Source organism: Marmota flaviventris, chromosome 6 (assembly GCF_047511675.1).
Source record: "Marmota flaviventris isolate mMarFla1 chromosome 6, mMarFla1.hap1, whole genome shotgun sequence".
NCBI classification, from domain to species: domain Eukaryota; kingdom Metazoa; phylum Chordata; class Mammalia; order Rodentia; family Sciuridae; genus Marmota; species Marmota flaviventris.
Genome location: NC_092503.1, coordinates 118,629,611 through 118,651,294, shown reverse-complemented (window position 1 = coordinate 118,651,294; position 21,684 = coordinate 118,629,611). Strand labels below are relative to the sequence as shown.

At 58.5% G+C, this 21,684-nt stretch overlaps 1 protein-coding gene across 1 annotated transcript; it reads left to right on the top strand.

Annotated features, from left to right (window-relative positions):
* Positions 1-1,262: 1,262 nt before the first annotated feature.
* Positions 1,263-19,224, top strand: Pacsin1 (protein kinase C and casein kinase substrate in neurons 1). The gene is made up of 10 exons (XM_071613945.1): positions 1,263-1,350; positions 10,976-11,101; positions 11,835-11,991; positions 13,218-13,453; positions 13,873-14,028; positions 14,137-14,312; positions 14,612-14,732; positions 14,819-14,946; positions 15,930-16,117; positions 16,539-19,224. The coding sequence occupies exons 2-10, from the start codon at positions 11,039-11,041 to the stop codon at positions 16,646-16,648; spliced, it is 1,335 nt and encodes a 444-aa protein (XP_071470046.1). The 5' UTR covers positions 1,263-1,350; positions 10,976-11,038; the 3' UTR covers positions 16,649-19,224.
* The last annotated feature ends 2,460 nt before the right edge of the window (positions 19,225-21,684 follow it).

The window sequence follows — 21,684 nt, the reverse complement described above, 5'->3', positions numbered from 1 at the left end:
GCGATGAAGGAGGTGGAGGGGATCTGTGTGAGTCCCCTAGGCTGGGTGTGGGGCTCTAAGCAGGATCTAGTTTGGAGCAGAAGGAGGATTTTCAGAATGGGGGTCATGGTGGAGCCCTTCTCCACTCCCCCCAGTTCCCCCCAGCCAGCAGCAGCCTGAGACACTGCACTGGGCAGATTAGTGCCTGATCCGGGTGGGTGGAGCTGACAGTCAAATCCTCTTCTGGGAAGATGGAAGCCACAGGACACTTTACTCCTATGGTCCCTCCCAAGGGCCTGTGTGTGTGTGTGTGTGTGTGTGCGCAACTGTGTGCATTTGTTCTGATGCCTGTAGATGTGTGTGTGTGGGGGGGTCTTAAAGATCTGTGTGTGTGGATGTTAGTGCTACATGTGTATGTGTGCTATGTGCACATGTGTAGGTAGACACACAGACTGGAAATGCATATGTGCAAATACGTGTAATGGCGTTTGTATCTGCAAGTGTGTTGTGGGGTGCACACAGGCACCGACACACATGAGCAGTGCAAGCCCAGATGTAAGCTCTGAGGGATGTGTGGCAGCCTTGTCCTGTGGGAGGAGCATCAGAGTTGCAATCACAAGGCCTCAGGGCCTGTAGTGGCCAGTCCTGAGGAATCCCGAGTGTTCAAACACCCTGGACGTTTTACTGCTGTGGGCCTCAGAGCCAATCTGTAAAATGGGTATGAAATTATAGATGAGCATGTCACAGTCAGCCTGGCTTAGAATAAAAAAGACTCAAAATAACTGAATGAGAGAATAAATAATTAAGAAAATAGCAGTGTTTTACAGAGCAGCATGCCCTAAGATTTTAAGCACCCAAAGGGAGTGCATGAAAAGGTGCTGTCCGGCAGGGAAGTTGGGAGCCAGGATCTCTTGGGGGGAGGGATGGAGGAAAGGGCGGCGAGCCGCGTCCCCGCCAGCCTGTCTGTAAAGGGAGGTGTGTGCGCCCCTGTAGACGCCGCGCGGTGCGGAGGGCGGGCGTCCCCTGGCGTACACCGGAGGGAGGTTGTCGCTGCGGAGCATTGCCCAGTTGCCATAGAAACGAGCAGAAGGAGGTGGGTGGCTGGAGAAGGAGGCGGGTCGGGAGGAGGGAGCGGGGAGGAGGCGGCGGTGGGGGGCGGGGAGCTGGCTCCTGCAGTTCTGGCGCTGCTGCCTTCCCGAGCGAGCGGCGGAGGGGACCCTAGAGGACAGAGCCCCCAGCCCGGCGCCAGGCCCCCTCCCCGCCTGCCACCACGGAGCAGAAGGAGGACGGCCAGCTCCTCCGGCCCTGGCCCGACCCAGCCGGAGCAGTAAGGTCCCGCCTGCCGCAGGCTTGGTGCCCGGATCTGCCCAGGTAGGCTTTAGCGTGCAGAAGGGGCTGCGCGGAGAGTGGGGACCCGGGCTGCCCCTGTCCTCCTGCCAGCGGCACCTGGTAGGAAGCGAGCAGGTGGGAGGTACAGGGGCCAGTGACCTGCTGGGGAGTGGGCTTGGGACACAACCAGCATCTGGAGAGGCTCTGGTCAGGACCTGGGTTTTCCCTTATCAGGAGGACTGTCCCCTGTCCCTTTCCACCACAGCCACAGGTCCTGACTTTGTAGACATGCCCCCCAACCCGCCCTGAGGGCAAAGGGCGGAGGAGGGCTGGAACCTCCAGGACCCACAGTGCCACCCTTCCCCAGGGTCGGGGGCAGGAGCAGGGAGAAGTGGTCACCCACCCCCACTCAGGGCTCTGCTAGGTTCTGGACATTTGGAACAAATAGACTCACCTCCCACCCTGGACAGGGGACCCTGGATAGTCTGACCACCCTCTCAGGTGACCCTGGATGGTCTTGGCACTGGACTTGAGCCCCCTACTCAGGCAAGAGACACCTTCTCCTGCTCCAAGCTCAGCCCCTCCCCCTCTGCTCTCCCCGCAAACCAAGCGGACTCTTCTCACCCCAGGTCCCCAAAAGGACCCTTCTGCGCATCCCCAGGGTCTTCATGTTGGGTACAGAAGAGCGGGCTCTGGGTGGGGTGGGGGTGCCTGGCCCTCCCTCCCCTTCTCTCTGCTGTCCCTCTGCTGCATTGCTCCTGGGGACAGTCTCCTGCTGCTAGGGGAGCTGGGCACTGCGGAGGAGTCTTTGCCCGCTGCTCGGGAGGGGTGGGGTGGGGCTGAGGAGGAACTGGGCGCTCTGCCCCCGCACTGGGCAGGAGAGGGCTGGAGGGGCTGCAGGTGTGGGAGGTGGGCTGCCGGCTTTGCCCTGATTGGAGCTCTGGGGCCTTGGCGGTCATGGGCAGGAGATCCCCGCCTGAGGGCATCATTGGCATGCGGCCCTGGTAAGCTTAAGACCCTACCCCCTCTCCACTGGTCTCCTCCCCCCAGCACCCCTGAGAGCTTGGCTGGGTCCTTTATTAAGCCCCAGTGAGTGAGGCCTCTCCTTCCCCTGGGCACTTGGGGTCAAAGGATGTGATAAGGGACCCAAGGGGGTCTTGTTATGGGTAGGGGACACCTATAGAGCAGCTCACAGGTTTGTTTGGCTTCTGTCAATGTTGGGTGCACACTGCTGAGCGCTGGCCAGGGAGGCTCCCACTTTGGGGTCCAAGGCCTTGAAGGGGAGAGGGCAGGCCTGGGGGGTGGAGGACAGGCGGGGGGCTACAGAGCTGCCTGTGCACACTGGCGCCCTTGTCACCCCCGGTCCTGCTGCTCTGAACCCCATGGCCCTCCTCCACCAGGCCTGGGGCTGACATCTGTCCTCCACCCCCTCCAGCGCCTGGCTCGCTGGCCTGTGTGAGTCAGGTGCTGCCTCCACCCCCAGGGAGGGCCTTGGTGAGGCCTGGGGGTAGGTCCTCTTAGCAAGCTCCTCTAGGCCACCGTCCCATTCCTGCCCTCCCTGCTCCAGGCCACCTCTGCCTCCCTTGGTTTTTTATGGCCCCCTGCTCCTGTCAGGCTCTGTCTTTTCCTGCTGGCGGTCTCCTACTCTTGTTCTCCGAGACTCTGGAGCAGCCAGCCTGCTAGAATGGCCTCCCCAGGCCTGTTCTTGTCCCTGTCTCTCTCTCACACTCGTGTGCACACAGCCCAGGGCACCTGCCTCCCCCACCAGCTGTCCCCACTTCACAGGGAGCCCAAGGGAGGCCCAGAGTAACTCGGAGGCCTGGGCCAGGACTGGTAGAACGCTCTGGCCCCAGTCTGGCTGGTCCTCCTGTACCCCCAGCGCAGGAGCTCAGAGGAGATGAGGCTCTTCATGGGCATTCAAGGTTCCAAAACTGGGCTCCTTTCTCCCAAAGTCGGCCCTCCCCCATGCCAGCCATCAGCCACTCCATCTGCCAGCCGCTCAGGCCAGAGCCGCCCTCGACTCCTTCTCTACCTCCCAACCATTGGCAAATCCTTTTGGCTCAGGTGTCCCTGCACATCCAGCCCCACCCCCTGCTGCCCCCTCCTGGCATTACCACCTGGCTGAGCCCTGTCTGCCCTCACCAGGAGAATGCAGCCAAGGCCTCAGTTCCCTGCCTTCCTCACCCGCTCTAGACTGTCCTCCCCAGCCGCAGGTGAGCCTGGGAAACTGAAGCCAGATCACATCCCCCTTCTCCAGCCCTACAGTGGCTCCCATCTCACTGGGAGAAAGTCATGGCCCTTCCTCTGACCTGTGCGGCCCAAGTCATCATCTGCATCCTCAGCTCCCCCCACCTCCCTGACCTCACCCCTCCTCCTGCCGGCACCCACCTATTCCTGTTCCTCGACTGTCAGTCCTGCTTCTGCCCCAGGGCCTTTTCACAGCAGTGTCCTCTGGCTGCATGCTCTGCAAGGCTCCCTCAGGTGCTTGCTCAAATGTCACCTCGGAATGACCTTCTCTGACCATCCTGCATAGAAGAGCACCACTCCCAGCCCCCACCACCCCTCCCAGACTCCTTCCTGTCTTGTTTTTCTCCACAGTCCTGTCACCTTCCAACACCCTTTATCCTTTACCTGATTTCTTGTCCCTCCAGACCCTTTAGCATGGGAGTGCCAAGGCTCAGGAATGTCCTCGCCCTTTCACTTCTGTAGCCTCTCAGGTGAGGACGGGCCTTGGGGGTTGGCCCTCAGCACCTGTGCTCTAAAGGGGTCCTGGAATTTGTTCCTCATGGAGGATGCCAACCCCAGGCAGTAGCCAGGGACATGGGGTCAAAGGGGACACTGAGCATGGCCTGGGTCTCTGCTTCTTGCCTTTGCTCCGGCCAGAACAGTTCTCCAAGGCTGGGGGGGAGGAGAGCTCCCAGTGCCACTGATGGGAGAGGCCAATGGCCCCCTCTGGCCATTCCTGGTTCTCAGCTCTGGGGAAAGCATGCTGCCCCCCACCCCGACAGGGGCGTGGCCTATAGGGCCCCCAGAGCGCCAGGCCTGCTCTGCTCTCTAGGTGGCCACAGAATCAATGGACAGACAGACAGAGCCCTGCACAGGGCCCATGTGAGTGACCGCTGGTCTTGAGGAAGGAGGTGCCCAGAACAGAGAGTTGGGGGGCCTCTCTCCTGCTTCTGCATTTATGGGTGTCTCAGTTTTGGCCCCCAGAAGCCATCCTGAGAGGAGGGTGTGTTCTTGTGGGAGGTGTCCGCAGGACCCCCGAAGTGGCAACAGAATGAGACAGAGAGGGAAGGCCGCCCAGAGGGCCCTCTGTCCAGCAGGTTGTCACCCTGGGCAATACGGCCCCATCCTACTGGGAACTGGAGGCAGGTGCTGGTGCTTGTTCGCGACCGCAGGTCAGTGGCCCGGCTGCTCTGCCCTGCCCCATAGCTTGGCTATATTTCTTGTGTGGCTTTGCCTGCTCTGACATGAGGGTCCCCTAAAGGAGGTGTCTTGTAGCCTGTGGCCATTGACTCAGCCTTGGGGGTCCCCTAAGGCCTGTGGGCAGCAGAGCCTGGGTCCCCTGGTTGGGAGCAGGGGGCATGGGAGCTGCCCCTTGGGTGCATTTCCAGAGGGGGCGAGAGTGAGTCTGCGGCCTTGGGCTGCTAAGGGTGGGATGGGGAAGGGCAGGGCCAAGGCCAGCCGGGGGGCTGCCAGCTGAGCCTGTGAGGCTAGTTACAGTGGGCAGCCGTCAACCCTTTCCTGAACCCACCCTCTGGCTGTGCCCTGGGTTTCCCTGGACCCCCAGCCCCACACCACCTCCCGTCTGTGTTTCCGTCCTCCCTGTCCTCCTTACCATTGCTGAAGGGAGTCCCCTTAGGGACTCCAGGGACTTCAGCACAGAGGAGGTGGAGGTCCCCGCCTGGTCTTAGAACTAGAGAGAAAACAAGAGGCAGCCAGGCCTGGGGTCTTCCTTTTGCAGGGGACCTGGGGGCCTAGGGATCCCAGGTAAGGTCCAGCAGCCCTGAAGGGGTCCTGGGGGTGTGAGCAGAGGGGCCAGTGGGTCCCCAGGAGAGATGAGCCTCTGTCCATCTGAGGCCTCTGCTGCAGGCAGTAGGAGCCAGGCTGACCCGGCCTCCTGTGCACGGCCACTCACTCCTCCTGCGTCTGCCCCCCCACAAGGGGACACAGAGGCACAGGGAGTTTGAATGACTTGTTGAGGGCACAGCCAGGAAGTGGCAGAGCCAGGATGTGAACCCAGTGTCCAGTCCTCTTCTCTGGCTCCGTGGACCGTGCTCCTGATGACCCTGGGAATCTGGGGCATCTCTGGGCTGTAGAGAGAGCAGCGGCCACCCCCAGCACAAGAGGCATTGTTCCCAGCTGGTGGGGTGTGACTCAGAATGGCCCCAGGTGGCAGGGAGAGGTGGGCCAGGTTGGGGTTCAGAGAGGGCTGGCCCCTGATGGGAAGTAGGGCTCTGGGGGGAGAGGGGGATGGAAGAGGGGATGGCAGGCACCCCAGACAGGGAGGAGCCTGGCAGGGGGCTCCTCAGGCACATGGGCACAAGGAGGAGCGGGGACAGCACCTCACAGCTAACCAGAGTCCTTGTTCCACGTGGAGCCTCAACAGAGGCTGGTCTCGTGTGGCCGCACCTCAACTCAGTGAGCCTGCGCTTCTCTGGGAAGCGAGGACCAGGGAGCGCTGGAATGTGTGCAGGAACTTGGAGAGAGGAGGCCATGTGGGCTCCCCATAGAAGGCCAGAGGCTAGGAGGACAGGAGAAACCACAGTGCTGGACTGGGTGCCTGGCGGGGTGGCATGGGAAGGACGCAATCCTGGGTCCAGAACCTGCTCCACCTCTTCCCCGCTGTGTGACCTTGGACAGGTTATTGAACTCTGAGTCACAGATGCCAGTCTGTAGAACAGGGCTGTCCCCGCCATTGCTGTGGACTGTCGTGAGAATCACAGCTGATGTATATGGAGGGGCTGCCACATAGTAGGCGCTCAAAAACGGTTGTACTTGATTCAGAAGGAGAGTGGAGAGGGGCCAGGGGGTCACTGGGCTGTGGATACTGTGCTCTGAGTCGGGGGAAGGAGGCTACGCTGAGGGCAGAACAGCATGGGGACAGGGGAGGTGGAGACCCTGGCACAGGACCCCAGGGATGACCAAAAGGGCAGGAGGCTTCTCCTGGCAGGGGGTTGGAAGCAAAGGATGATGGGACTTGGACTCCCTCTCCTAATTCTGTATCTCTTTGGGATACAGAATTCCTCAAGCCAGGGGTAGATGGGACAAGGTCCCTGCCCCTCAAAGTTCTTTTCTTTATTATTTTATTTCATTTTGGTACTCAGCGATGCTTTACCACTGAACACATCCCCAGCCCTTTTTATTGTTTATTTTGAGACAGGGTCTTGCTACGTTGCTTAGGGTCTTGCTTAGTTGCTGAGGTTGGCCTTGAACTTGCAGTCCTCCTGCCTTCTCCTCTGGAGTCACTGGGTGGGAGGACACCCTGTGACTGTCACATAAAACATTGATTCCCTCCGTTCCTGTTTTCTCTTTTCCTGTTCCCTGCCTCTTGCTTCCTCCTGATCCCTGCCAGGGGTTCTGGGGGATGAGGATCAGAAAAAACTAGTGCAGAAAGAGCCATGGCCCCAGAGAGGACTGAATCCCTGCATCTGAACTCTGGGATCAAATCCCAGTCCCACCTTCCCTGCCTAGGGGTACCAGTCAGGGTTCTTCAGAGAGACAGAACCAGTAGGGGATGGGTGGATGGTGGGTGGATGGGTGGATGGGTGGATGGATGGGTAGATGGATGGGTGGGTGGATGGGTAGATGGGTGGGTGGGTGGATGGATGGATAGGTGGATGGGTAGATGGATATGGATGGGTGGATGGATGTATAGATGGATGGATGGATGGGTGGATGGATGGGTGGATGGATGGGTGGATAGATGAGTGGATGGATGGGTGGGTAGATGAGTGGATGGGTGTGTGGGTGTGTGGGTGTGGGGGTGGGTGGATGTGTGGATGGATGGATGGATGGGTGGATGGATGTATAGATGGGTGGGTGGGTGGATGGATGGGTGGATAGATGGGTGGATGGGTGTGTGGGTGTGTGAGTGTGGGGGTATGTGGATGTGTGGATGGATGGATAGATGGATGAGTGGGTGGATGGATAGATGGATGGGTGGGTGGATGGATGGGGACAAGTTTTTAGAGGACTTCAGCTCATGTCATTCTGGAGGCTGAGAAGTCCCACGACAGGACAGGCTGGAGAGGCAGAGGAGTGGGTAACGTGGCTCAGTCCCAGTCCAGACAGCTCTGAACCAGGGGAGCCCATGGTGTGCCTCCCAGAGTCAGAAGGCTAGAGAACCTGGAATTCTCATGTCCGAGGACAGAAGGGGTCTCAGCTCCAGACGAGGAGAGCCAGCTGATTTGCCTCTCTTCTGCCCTTTTGTCCCATCTGGGCCCTGGGCTGACTGGGCCCACCCTGGATGAGGACAGGTCTTCCTTTCCCAGTCCTCTGCTTCAGTCCTCCCTATGAATGCTGCTTTGCCTGCCATCTGGGTGTCCCTCATCCAGGCCACGTCCACACCTAACGTTAACTGTCACTAAGCCCCCTTGGGCAGGTAGCTTTGGGGCTCCTTGACTGGCCATGGGAACCCCCAACCCCATGCTGGGGATCAGACCCTGGCCTTGCACATGCTCCACAAGTGCTGCACCACTGAGCCACACCCCCAGCTGTTGTGGTATCGAGTTCCACGTGATGTGCTCTGCACAGTGCCTGGACCAGTCCAGCCCTCGACACCTGCTGGCCACCACCATTACTAGCACACGGGTGGCCTCCTGTTCTACTGCCCTGGCTAGCTTTCCCGTGCCACCTGGTCAGCCTCTTTAACAGTCACATCCCTGAGCCTGTGGGTTCTTGTCTACAGTAGAACCTGCCAGACAGGGTTGGTGTTAGGCACGTGGTCAGTATGTGCTCAATGGACACCAGCTGCTGTTAAGAAAGATAAAGGTTTCCAGGGTCACGATAGCCTTATGACCACTGGTGAGAAAAATCAGATGGGCTTTGGGCCAGCTTGATGGGCTGAAGAAAGTCGGTTGGGTCCCCAACTTGGCCACAGGGAGTGCCAGATGCCAGCCACATCAGGTGCAGCTCTTCAGGGACAGCTGTTGATTGCCATTCAGAAGGACACAGCATTTGACCAGAGGGAGCTTCTCGCCTGCTCCCTGGGTGGAGGAGGCAGGGGTGGGATGATGCATCTGGCCATGGGGCACTGGGGACACACAGCCTGCCTCCCTGACTCTTCTCTCGGACCCTGCCTGCCTACCTTCCTGAGCCCGTCCCTGTGTAGACCCTGCCCAGGGCTGCAGTGAGAGAGCCTGAGTCTACTGTGGGCTTCACACTCTCATCTCATCCTGAAGTCAGATCATTTCACAGAATGGCCCAGAGACTCTGTGTGAATTACCCACAGTCACACAGCAGATTAGAATTGGAGCTGTGACTTGACAGCTGGAGCAGTTTTCACTACATGTGCTCCTTCAGCTGAGAGCCTGGAAGCTGGTCACCTGCTGACCCCGAGGATTGACCCCAGCACGTCCCACCTGCTCTGTGCCTGGACTCCTTGTCTGGACAAGGAGGAAAGTGGTCCCAGCCACGGGGCATTCCCTTCTGGCCTGCATGCCCCATCCTAGCTGCATGGTGCCCCTTCCCCAGGCTGAGAGTGCATGCTCCTTCCTGGTCCCTGACCCTCACCTCTCATCTGACACAGGCTGGAGGGGGTTTTGAAGCACATGCTTCACTTCCACAGGCAAAATTAAAAGAGCACAGAATGATATAAAGTAAGAAGTGCCCCTCCTACCCTGTCCCCTAGGCTCCAGTCCCTTGAACGTGACCACCGTTACCAGTTTGCTTTGCCATCTTCTAAATCTTCTCTGTTTGTCCATCCATTGCATACTGCGCTCGTTTTGCTTCAGTGGTGTGACATGGGGAGGGTTCCACTCAGTGCCAGGGCGCTTGGCACAGGCCTGCACATGATTTAGCTGGTGCCCTGGAGGCAGGTACTTGGGTTGATTCCAGCCTTCGGCGCTGACCAGCGCTGCTGTAGTAAATAACCCTGTGCATCTCCGTGCGCCCTGAGGCTGGGCGGGAAATTCCTAGAAGTGGTATTGCAGGGCGGAGTGTGTGCCGAAGAAACTGTACCAATAACTTGATCCCTCGTGCTCTGCCAAGTCACTTCCCCACTACCACAGGCGGGAGGCACGCTGCTGGGGTTCACCTTCATTCCCATGAGGCACGAGGAGGCCGTACAGGGTTGTCACTGGGAAAAGAGCACCAGGCCCTGGACAGACAGGGAGACCAAGGCCAGGGAAAGGGACATCTTTGACAATGATACTCATGGGTGGGTACCACCCGCCCTGAACCTGAGGGCCAGCTGCTGCTAAGGGCCAGGGATCCCCTGGACTACTTGGCTGGACTGAATCTTGCACACCCCACCCTCTCTGAGCAACCTCACTGGTCAAGATCCTCAGTCCCTGATCTGCAGCACAGAGATGGGGAGGTGACTCAGAGCAGAACCAGGGTCCAGCTGGAGGCTGGCAGCTCCTAGTGCCGGAGGGCTTGGCTTGGAAGACCAGGGCCTGGTCCTCCGTGTCCTGTCTTCTCACTATTGAGCCATTCTTGCTTGGGGTGGCAGCAAGGCCTGGTGGAGGAGGGGAGTGCCCCCGGCCCCGGGGCAGCACATGGCCTAGATTGGACAATGGTGATGCCAGCTGACAGATCCAGGGCAGCCACAGCCTCCCCAGACGCGGTACAGATCGCAGTGGTCTGACCTGTGGGCCAAGGGGTCCTGCGCCCTAGATGCTCAGACTTACAAGCTTCTGATGGGGGCTGCGGGGGCTGGCATGAAGGCCACCAGGGGAGTGCTGATGGCCGGTGGCCCTGCCGGGGGTGAGAGAGGGCCTTCTGCCAGCCTCTTGGGGAGCGTGGGTTCTGGTTGCCGGTAGGGAGTTGGGGGGCTTTAGGGCCAAGACCAGGCACTGCACTGGCTGGAGGGGTTTTTGAAGCCCAGGGGGGTGGGTCTGGGGAGGGGGTTTTTGGGCCTAGCGCAGGGACCCAGCTGGGTCACTGTGGGAATGCTGACGCCGAGAGGAAAGCTGGTAGGGCCACACAGAGCCCAGCAGCCCCATCTGAGAGGGCAGAGTTGAGAAGCCCGCTGGGAATCCCCAGGGGGCCCTGCAGGATGCCAGCCTCAGGGACAGCCTGTGGGATATGCACAAAGATCAGCCTGAGGCTGGCTGCCAGGAGCTGTGCGTGTCTGACATAAACCACAGATTCACACAGCGCGAATACACAGTATGTGGCTGTCACTAACTGCAGGGGTCCAGGAGCTCAGGAAGGGAAACAGGCGCTGGTTCTGGGGTTGGGGTTCTGAGAGGAGCCACCCAGAGGAGCTGGATGGATTTGGGGAGGAGGATGGAGCAGGTGTGGGGGAGATGGGGAGGCTGGCACAGGGCGCTACAGGTTGAATATTGGGGTTACCTTAGGGATGGAGAACCTTTTGCTGGGCAGGAAGCCCCCATTTCAATCCAAGGTTGCCCTCCCACATCCTTCAGCAGGCTGGGGACTCGAGTCTGGAAGGGGGGATGGGGAACTTTCCTTACCCCCTTGTGTCCCCTCTGCCCTCCAGTGCATGAGCTGCAGAGCCTGCTAGCCACAGTGTCACACCTGCTCATCTCCCCACGGCCACACCATGTCGGGTTCCTACGATGAGGCCTCTCTGGCTCCGGAGGAGACCACTGATAGCTTCTGGGAGGTGAGTGTTTGATGATCCCTATGTCCTGGGGACCAGACCACCCGGATATGGAAGGCCAGGCCCCTGCCCATGCCTTGGGCATTGACCCCTAGCCCCCAGACTCCTCCAAAACCCTCAGTGTTCAACTGGCAGCTGAGGCCACACAGTGGGGTGAGACTGCTGCTCATGAATCCCAGAGCCCCTCTGCCCTCTCGCACTACCTCCAGGGACCCTGTGACCTTTCACAGTGTGGAAACAGGCTCCTCCTGACTCTCTGCTCTGGGGGCGCCAGGTTTCGGGAGCTTCCAGAAGTATGTGATACTTGGGGGGAAAAACTGCTTTTGGCTCCTGAAACGCAAAACGAAAACTGCCAGACCTAAATTAATAAGTGTTTAATGAGATGTCTACAAAACATAATATTGTGTCAAGAAGCTGCAGCTCAACTCAATGCTTATATGACTCTGTATAAATATAATAGATTTAGCTCCGCAAGAGCAAAATGAATAATTCATTCTAGCCCAAGTCCAAATTATAAAATTCCTTCTGCATTCGTGACAGTGAGATCATGCTTGAAGTGGGATGCGGGTGCACAGGGTTGGCGGGGTGTGATGCGGGTGTTGGGACCCCCGCAAGTTAGAGAGTCCGGAGCCGCGGGCGCGAGCTTGCTGGAGGCTGGGGCGAGGCGGGCGCCCCCTGCAGGGCAGGGCCGAGGTGGCAGGAGCGGCGGGAGTCACGCGCGCTGCTTGACCGCCAGGTGGGGAACTACAAGCGGACCGTGAAGCGCATCGACGACGGCCACCGTCTGTGCAACGACCTGATGAACTGCGTGCAGGAGCGCGCCAAGATCGAGAAGGCATACGCGCAGCAGCTCACCGACTGGGCCAAACGCTGGCGCCAGCTCATCGAGAAAGGTGCCTCTAGGACCGTCCCCAGCGCAGTTCCAGACCCTGGTCACCGCCCCCGCAAGGGCGGGTCCCCGGAGCAGCCACTTGGAGGCGCCCTGCGTCCTCTAGCCACCAGCGCCTTTTCAGGGCTGTACCCCCCCTAGACCAAACCAGGTCTCCCGGTTCAGCTCTTTTTATTTACCTTTTGTATTAAGTTTCTAGAAAAGTTGCAAACCATAGTTCAGAGAAATCCTAGGCACCCTTCGTGTAGTCACCACCTCTCTCTGCCGATCTGTTGGTTTGTATTTCTTTTTTAAAAAATTAATATTTATTATTTTTTTTAGTTGTAGTTGGACCCAATACATTTATTTCATTCATGTATTTTTTATGTGGTGCTGAGGATCGAGCCCAGGGTCCCGAGCATGCTAGGCGAATGCTCTACCGCTGAGCTACAACCCCAGTCCCTGCATATTTTTTTCTGAACCATTTGAGAGGAAGTTGGAGCCATCATCTCCCCTAAATTCTGCATGTAGGGCCTAAGAACAAGAATATTCTTGTTCATCCAGTTACCAAGTATGGGACATTTAATGGCCCCTAAGTAAATTTGACTATAGCAATGGTACAGGCTGGTCCACGGTGGAAGCCACAATCACGCATTGTATCTAGTTGTCAAGTCTCTAGAATCTAGATTCCCATCACCCAGAACAGTTTCAAGTTGAGGTTTATACACATTTGTTAGTATTTTTCTCTCCCACTAGACTCTCAACTCCTGAAGGCAGGGCTGAGCCTGTACCCCATAGTACAGTGCCTGGCTGGTGCCAGTATGCAGGCAACAAAGGTGAATGCCTGGTCCCTGTGACCTTCTGGGATTGTCGCAGTGGGTTCTTGATTTTCCCATTCAGCAACTCTCTAGAGCACTTGCTGTGCTGGCACTGTGCGGGACTTTTGGACACTTGGGAAGCCTTGGCCACCCTGTGGGGCTCATGTGCTGATGCAGGAGACACTGAGTGGGTACAGGGCAGACGGTGCCCAAGGAACCAGTGGGGCTACAGAAGGGTGTGAAGGCCGAGAATCAAAGATGGCGTCCTGGAGGTGGTGGCTGTGTTGGGGCCCTGGAAGGTGGATAGAATGTAGGGAGAGCAGAGGGGAGCGATTCCATAGCCACAGGAAGGAAGTGAAAGGCCTAGACAAAGGTTTGAAGGGGCCACCGGGGAAAGGGTGATGGGTCCTCATTGCCCACGGCCGTTCCCTAGGCCCACAGTATGGCAGCCTGGAGCGGGCCTGGGGTGCCATAATGACAGAGGCGGACAAGGTGAGCGAACTGCACCAGGAGGTGAAGAACAACCTGCTGAACGAGGACCTGGAGAAGGTCAAGAACTGGCAGAAGGACGCCTATCACAAGCAGATCATGGGCGGCTTCAAGGAGACCAAGGAGGCTGAAGATGGCTTCCGCAAGGCCCAGAAGCCCTGGGCCAAGAAGATAAAGGAGGTGCCCACATGGGGTGGGGGTGGGCAGCATGGTCAGGGCTGCCGGTCGCAGGGAGGATGTCTGTGCAGGGGGCAGGCAGTGCACTAACCTCAGGGACTGTACACAGGGCTGAAGCACCCATGTCCAGGAAGAACAGATGGGTGGCCAGTGCCCCATGGGTAGAGAGACCCATGGAGAAGGAGACTGTCCTCAGGCAGGTGTAGGAGGGCACATTGCCCCCTGGATCCACAGATGGGGCGTGTTCTGCATGACCTGACTGACAGGAGGGTGCTTGCAGGGACACACTGTTCCTGAACGCCTGGAGCCAGGGCTGTGTGCTCCCAGCTCCCCGGGAGTGGGCAGTGGGCGGAGCTGATGATCTACCATATTTGCTCCTGCTGACCTGTGGGAGCCCTGTCCCCTGCCTCCCCTGCCCACAGCTGGAGGCGGCCAAGAAGGCTTACCATTTGGCCTGCAAAGAGGAGAAGCTGGCCATGACCCGGGAGATGAACAGCAAGACAGAGCAGTCGGTCACACCTGAGCAGCAAAAGAAGCTGCAGGACAAAGTGGACAAGTGCAAGCAGGACGTGCAGAAGGTGCCGCTGGGCTGGGGTGGCAGCAGGGACCTGAGGGCCATGAGTGGGTGGTGGCTGGGAGCTGCAGATCTGGCAAGGTCTCACCACCCTCCGTCTGGGTGCCTGCAGACTCAGGAGAAGTACGAGAAGGTGCTGGAAGATGTGGGCAAGACCACGCCCCAGTACATGGAGGGCATGGAGCAGGTATTTGAACAGTGCCAGCAATTTGAGGAAAAGCGACTTGTCTTCCTCAAGGAGGTGCTGCTGGACATCAAACGGCACCTCAACCTGGCTGAGAACAGCAGGTACCTGGGCAGGATGGGCACGCAGGGCACAGCACAGCTGGCATGTGGGTGTTTCAGGCCCAGTGACAGGAAGGGGAGGGCAGAGCTGCAGGGGCCACGGAAGAGATGTGTACTAAGCACCCAAGAAACATACACCTGGGTGGACGGGTGAGTGGCCGAGGTGGAGTGGAGGAAGGAGCCTGCTGGAAAACCTGCTTGATTCCTGACTGGGGGCGTGCAGTGCCCCGCCCCCTGCATGGAACGAGACAAGGCCGTGGTGAACCTGTGCCCTCCACCTCTCCCATCCTCCCTTCGCACAGCTACATCCATGTGTACCGTGAACTGGAGCAGGCCATCCGGGGAGCTGATGCCCAGGAGGACCTCAGATGGTTCCGCAGCACCAGCGGCCCTGGCATGCCCATGAACTGGCCCCAGTTTGAGGTGAGGGTGTGTGGGAATAGGAGCCTAGAAAGACGGAAAGGGGCCTCAGACACAACCCCTGAGCCTAACTGTTTCCTGCCCCCCAGGAGTGGAACCCAGACCTTCCCCACACCACTGCCAAGAAGGAGAAGCAGCCCAAGAAGGCAGACGGAGTGGCACTGAGCAATGCCACGGGGGCAGTGGAGTCCACCTCCCAGGCTGGGGACCGTGGCAGGTGAGTGTCTCCCATGGAGCTCCTGAGGAGACAAGGAATGGTCTAGATCATAGCAAGCACATCTCCTTTAAAGAGAAGACGCAAGCCGGGCGTGGTGGCACACACCTGTCATCCCAGACACTTGGTTTGCTGGGGCCCTTTCAGCTGTGGCTCTCAACAGATGGCTGAAGCAGGAGGATTGTAAATTTGACGCCAGCCTTTCCTCAAAAAACAAAAGGCTGGGGCTGGAGTTGTGGCTCAGCGATGGAACGCTTGCCTCACACATGTGTGGCCCTGGGTTCAATCCTTAGCACCACATTAAATAAATAAATAAAGGTATTGTTTCCAACTACAACATATATATATATATATATATATATATATATATATATATATATATATATATATATATTAAAGGCTGGGGATGTATCTCAGGGGTTACACCCTGGGTTCAATTCTCAATACCAAAAATAAATAAACAAAATGTAGAAGTATTGATCCTAGATATCTGCTGGGTGTCAGTGGCCACTCCTCTAAGCATTTTCCTTATGTTAATTCATTCAAGCCTTCTACCACTTTGGGAAGTGTTTAAATATTCCCATTTGACAGGTGGAGAAACAGGAACCTAGAGAATTTAGGTGACTTACCCAAGGTCACACAGCTAGTTAGTAAACCTCGGAGCCAGGAAATGATGCCAGGAGGTTTGGCTTCAGCATCCTGGCTCTTGAAACATTAGGAGGTGTTGTTCCTTTCAGATGAAGGAAGGGTCAGCTATTTTTCAGCACACCCTCCCTCTCAAGAGCTGAAATTATAATGCAGATGGCCCTGCCTCAGTTCACTTTTGAGCGGTCCTGAGAGTCACCGGCTCCAGACCCCTTCCCATATGGCCGATCCCCGCTCCAGGCTTGGTGGACTATGGTGCTCCAGCTCTGGTTAGGAGGAGGGGGCTAACACTAAGGACGCAGCTGGGGCCACTCTTGAGGGGTCCTCCGTCTGCATTTCAGCGTTAGCAGCTACGACAGAGGGCAGCCCTACGCCGCCGAGTGGTCGGACGACGAGAGCGGGAACCCCTTCGGGGGCAATGAGGCCAACGGAGGCGCCAACCCCTTCGAGGATGACACCAAGGGAGTCCGCGTGCGGGCGCTCTACGACTACGACGGCCAGGAGCAGGACGAACTCAGCTTCAAGGCGGGTACTGTGGGCGGGGCGGGCGCGTCTGGCCGGGGGCGGGGCCTGAAGTAGGAGGCGGGACTTGGGAAGAAGCCTGGGCCTGGATTGGGTGGGGCGAGGGCGGGGCCTGAGACAGGGTTGCAAGGATTTGCGAGAAGTGCGCCGGGGCGGAGCCTGGCGCGGGGACGGGGTCGAGAGCGGGTTAGGTGGTGGCTGAGGTAGGTCCCCGCCTCCCGCGCCAGGAGCGGCGCGTGGATGTTGGGTGGGGACAGGGGCGGGGTCGTGGCCAGAATCTAAGCCCAGGTAAACAATCGGAGCATTGGAGCAATAGTGGGGTGGAGGCCCTGAAGGGCTCGCCTGGCCGCGAGTGTACTGAGGGAGGCGCGGCCCCTCTCTGAGCTCCTGTCCTTGTTAACAAGCTCCTGTGTGTGTTCCCTTCCCAGGAGACGAGCTCACCAAACTGGGCGAGGAGGATGAACAGGGCTGGTGCCGCGGGCGTCTGGACAGTGGGCAGCTGGGCCTCTATCCCGCCAACTACGTGGAGGCCATCTAGCTGCCCTGCTGGCTCCTCTCCCCTTCACTCCGCACCCACCGCCTCCCCTTCCTTCCCACTCTCGTCTCCTCCCTCTCGCCATAGAGTTCCAGACATATTTTCCGATCAAGCTTTTATTTTTTTAAAAGTCTAAACAGAACAAAACAAAAAAATACAAAGAGACAGAGCATTTGCAGGGCCACCTGGAGGCCAGGGTGGTGGGGCTTGGGACAGGATGGCCCCAGGGTGGGTGAGGGTCTTAGGACTTAGCCCAGCATCACAACATCTGCTCTTCAGAGTCCACCAAAGAGTCTCCTGAGCCCTGAGGGACATCTTCTGGACCCTTCTACCCTCCTCACCCCACCCTACCCGACCCCAGACTGCCAGTACTATCCTTGTTCTCTGAGCCTGGCTTCCTGACCTCTTCTTCCTCCTCACCCCCACCCCCTTCCACCACTACCCCACTCTCAAAGGCCTCCCCTCAAGACCCCAAGAAGGGAGGCCTCCCAATCTTTAGTCTTCCACTGTGCCCCAGGAGTGCCCTCCTCCTCCTTGCCCCATCCCTTGGGATCAGTGGGACTACTGGATAAATGGTCACCCTCCTTCCCCATAGAGGTTTCCAGGGGTCCCCAGACTCCCCCAGACATGAAGAGGGGTGAGCTGGAGGAAGTGACATTGTCTCTGGAGAACAGGAAGGTGAGTGAAGGGAGAGTGGACCCTCAACCCGGCCCATGCCAGCCCTCCCAACACTGGGCCCATCTGGAGGACCAAGACCCTGTCTGGGCCCTTCTTTCTGGCTATCAGCACTGTAGGCACTCACCCTTCCTCAGAGCCACACCCCTTGATAGCTTGCAAAGACCCTGCCCCCTCCCACAAGTCCTTTGGCACAGGGCAGGGGCCCCCCAATCCAGGGCAAAGCCAGCAACAGTAGCAGCCTCCTCCCATTTCCTGGGGAGAAGGGCATCTTGCCTGCCCCTACACCCTCCTTCCGTGTTCATCAAAACTATAGGGTCACTGGGCTCATCTTGGGCCCCCGTAAAACCAAGGCTGGTGCCTGCAAGGCTCCTGGAGTAACCACCCCTCTCTCCCCTCTCCTGTCCTGCCTGGGGAGACACACTGGGGGCCCATGGGAGCTTCCAGCCTCAGACTCACAGGAGAAAGCCTGCAGCTGAGCTTGGCAGGAAGGAGGCACCCCTGCCCTCAGGAGCAGGATGGTCTCCAGTCTTTCCTCCTTGTCCTCCCAGCTCCCTGAACTCCCCCTGCTGGCAGCACCCCAACTGTCCAAACACGGGTCCCAATTAAAGGACTCTGGGTGTGGGAGGGGACAAAGGGTCCTTCTCTTCAGTGAGAGCAGTGGTGCAGAGTGCCAGCCTCTCCCTTGGGGTGGGGGTGTAGGGGAGAGCTTGAGAACAACCAGGTTGACAAGGCCCCCAAAGGTGGATGAGGAGAAAAGTCTAGAGGAAAAGTCTCTTGGAAGTCTCTGGGGCGAGGCCCTCAGAAGTCCTGCTGCCCTGGGCAAGGCTTGCTCACAGCTGGTGCCACTTCTAGGCCTCTGGACTGCAGACACCTGTGGTCCTCCCTTTTGCCTCAGGTGGCCTCCGGGGCCTCCAGGTAAAGACGGCTTCCTATCCCAGCCCCTCAGACCCCCTCAGTCCTCTTTCTCTCCTGCTGCGTCTCCCAGAAGCCCACTGTTAGGAGGTGGTATGCCCTGGCACGAAGCTCTGCTCTTCTTCCTATGGGCACAGAGGATCGTGACAGCTGTGGTGGCCGCCTGAGCTAGGGCAAGCCTCCCTCAGGGCCAGGGCAAAGGCACCCCAGGCACAGGCACCCCCCAGCTGCCAGCACCCCTTCCTTATCACTTCTGGTCTCTGAGTCTCTGCTGCAGCCTGAGATGTGCCCTGGGCCTCAGAGCTGGGGTATAATCCCAGAAGCCCATGGCCCTCCTGGCTCCGGGACCAAGCTGCTGCCGCCCCTGAGGGCAGGAGCTGGGCCGGGGCCTCTGCCCCTCACCACCTACCCTGGAAAGGCAGGGCGCCGGCACACCTGCACTTGGGGCCTGGGCTCCCCCTCTCTGTGCCCGTGGCTTCCCAGCACCTGGGGAGGGGCTGCGGCCCTGGCTGGACCCTAGGCTGTCGCCCTTGCACTCCCGCTGACCCTTCAGGGCAGGGACTGGAAAATCCCTTTGGGGCAAGCACCTCCACCGCCCCATTTGGGACCACCTTCTCTCAGTCCCCGAGCTCCTCAGGACCCTGGCGCTGGAGGGTCTCCCACCTGGAAGTCCCCCTGAGCCCCTGGGGCCAGCCCCACCTGTCAGAGCTGGTGTTGGGGTGCCCATGTGCCCACAGCCGCCTCCCACGGCCCCCGCCCACCCTCGATGCTGCACGGGCGCCCGGGGGAGGGGGTGCCCGGCGAGTCATGTGTTTTGTCCCCAGTTAGCACCATTCTACAGCCTGGTTCTGTGAGGGGCCAGGGCTGCCCGCCGCCCGCCACCCACCGTCTGCCACTTAGGCTTCCTGATTCCATTAGTTCAACACTTGTGAAACTCCGAGAAGTGCTGTGGTCTCAGCAATGCACCTGTTTTGTACATGATTGTGTAATTTAAAGGTATATAAATACAAATATATATATATATAAGTTGTGACTGTACGACTGTGGATAAAATCCAGAATTGTGTCAACCTAGCTGGGCGTGCTCGTCTTGAGTTGCGTGCATCTTGGGTCCTGAGGGTTGTGAAGGCTCTTCGTACTGGACATCTGTCAGGGAGGCAGTCCCCCAGCAGGACGGGGGCTGTCCTGGCTGACCACCATGAGGCTGGGGGGCTGAGGGCTGGTCCCTCCACCTCCCAGGGTCTCAGATCCTGTCTATTCAGGGAGGTTATGCTGGAGGTTCTTGGGTACTGGTGCCTGGTGACAGGGAAAGTTGGGGCATTTAGGGTCCCAAACTCACGGTCTAAGGGTGAACTCGGCCTCGGAATAGTTTGTTTATTTTTAAAGCAGAATTCTGAGAGCCAGCAGGGCATGGTGGTGCACACCTGTAATCCCAGCAGCTTGGGAGGCCGAGGCAGGAGGATCAAGAGTTTAAAGCCAGCCTCAGCAACTTAGTGAGGCCCTAAGCAACTCAGTGAGACCCTGTCTCTGAATAAAAATATTTTTTTAAAGGGCTGGAGATATGGCCCAGCTATTGAGTGCCCCTGGGTTCAATTCCCAGTACCAAAAACAAAAAGAGAAAAAATATTCTGGAAGTGCAGGCTGGGGCCTGTGGTTCTAGCTGCCCAGGCTCCCTGGCATAACAGCAGGCCCTACCCTGAAGATGTTTCTTGAGACACCCCCAGGCCCTGCCGCAGCACTAACTCCAGCCCCAGCCTGAGCTCCCTGACACCCGCTGCATCCCTGGTGGGTGTCTTCGGGGCAGAGCAGGAGTCCCGGGCCAGTCCTGTTCTACCACCAGTTCCCTGTGTTCCACCCCCGCCCTGGGTCTCAGCTCCCCCATCCAGTGAGGTGTCTCTGAGGCACCTGTGTCCTGGCAGCTGGGCAGGGGCCCGACACAGCCCCTCACCCCATCATCACCACCACCAGCCTCCTGCCCCCGGGGGAGCTCAGGACCAGGAGAGGTCGGATGGGGGATTGCATCTACCGGCCGCCCACCTTCCTTACTCCCTAATCTACTTCCATTTGAAGCCTTGGTTTCAGCCAGAGGAATCTTCGAGTAAAGACCAGAAGTCACACTGTCCTGTTTGCGTAGACTGTTCCATTTAGTGATGGGCAGCCCTGGAGGCGCGCGCCTTGAGGAGAGGTCAGGGAGACCCCTGGCTGGGGGGTGGTGCTGATGGGGCCGCGTGTGGAGGGGGAAGAGGAGCCCACGTGGCCCCTGTGGCCCCTCACGAGGTGTCACTGCCAAGCGTTCCTGTGCAGGGGCTGCCCCCTGAGGCCCCCAGGACCCCTCTTTCTGGAGCTGCTCCATCTCCCCACTCCTTGCCCTACTCCCCCACCCCTCCTGCTCCTGGGCCCCTCTGAGCTGAGGCCGCCCAGGCCCTGGCCCAGCCGGGACATCCAAGCAGGTGGCTCCAAGACTCTTTGGGGGTGGGGAGGGCGGGCCGGAGACAAAACCAGTTCCGCAGAGCTGAGCCTGGTTCTGGCCAGGGCCCCAGTCTGCCCCCTCCCCCAGGGATGGGTGACAGCCAGGGCCCAGCAAGGCACAGGCCCGGGGCAGGGCCCCTCCTTCCCCAGGACCCATCCCAGCTGGCAGACGCCAGGGTGCTGTTTGCTCACTGCCAAGGTCAACTTCTCCTGAAGACAATGAAGCTGCTGGAGGCAGAAGGCAGGGGACAGGGCAGGACTTGACCCTGGTGGGCTGGTGGCGCTCGTTCCTGCTTGCTTTCTGGAAACCTGGCCTCAGAGGCAGAGGCTGTGGACACCGAGGATGCTGAGCAGTCATGGAACAGGAGGATGGAGGGACAGGAAGAGCCCTGTCCTTGGGGAGAGATGGACCAAGGTTCCCTTTCTGGTTCTGCTGCTACTCAGCTGTGTGATTGCAAGCCCGTGGCTTAATTGCTCTGAGCCTCAGTTGCATCATCTGCAAAATGGGGGCATGAACTCTGCTTCAAAGCTTTATTGGGACGGTCAATGACAAAAAAAAAAAAAAGCAGCAGGAACACCTGGCACATGGTAGACGCTTGGACACATAAGCTGGTGAGTCAATGTGGGCGGAGCATAAAGAAGCTAAGGGAAGGGCTGGGGCTGTGGCTCGGTGGTAGAGCGCTTGCCTCGCATGTGTGAGGCACTGGGTTGGATCCTCAGCATATAAAGAAAATAAAGATATTGTGTCCAAGTACAGTATATATATATGAAGAAGCAGCAGCAGCTAAGGGAAGCCGGGTGCAGTGGCGCATGTCTGTAATCCAGGGGCTCAGGAGGCAGGAGGAACATGAGTTCAAAGCCAGCCTCAGCAAAACAAGGTGCTAAGCAACTGCAAGACCCTGTCTCTAAATAAAATACAAAATGGGGCTGGGGATGTGGCTCAGTGGTTGAGTGGCCCTGAGTTCAATCCCCAGTACCAAA

What these genes read in the sequence shown, in the direction of transcription:
- Pacsin1 (XM_071613945.1), top strand. Translation starts at nt 11,039, where the DNA reads ATGTCGGGTTCCTACGATGAGGCCTCTCTGGCTCCGGAGGAGACCACT. An exon ending in GGGCCAAGAAGATAAAGGAG is followed by an intron (nt 13,454 to 13,872) that starts GTGCCCACATGG and finishes CCCTGCCCACAG; the next exon opens with CTGGAGGCGGCCAAGAAGGC. An exon ending in AACCTGGCTGAGAACAGCAG is followed by an intron (nt 14,313 to 14,611) that starts GTACCTGGGCAG and finishes CCCTTCGCACAG; the next exon opens with CTACATCCATGTGTACCGTG.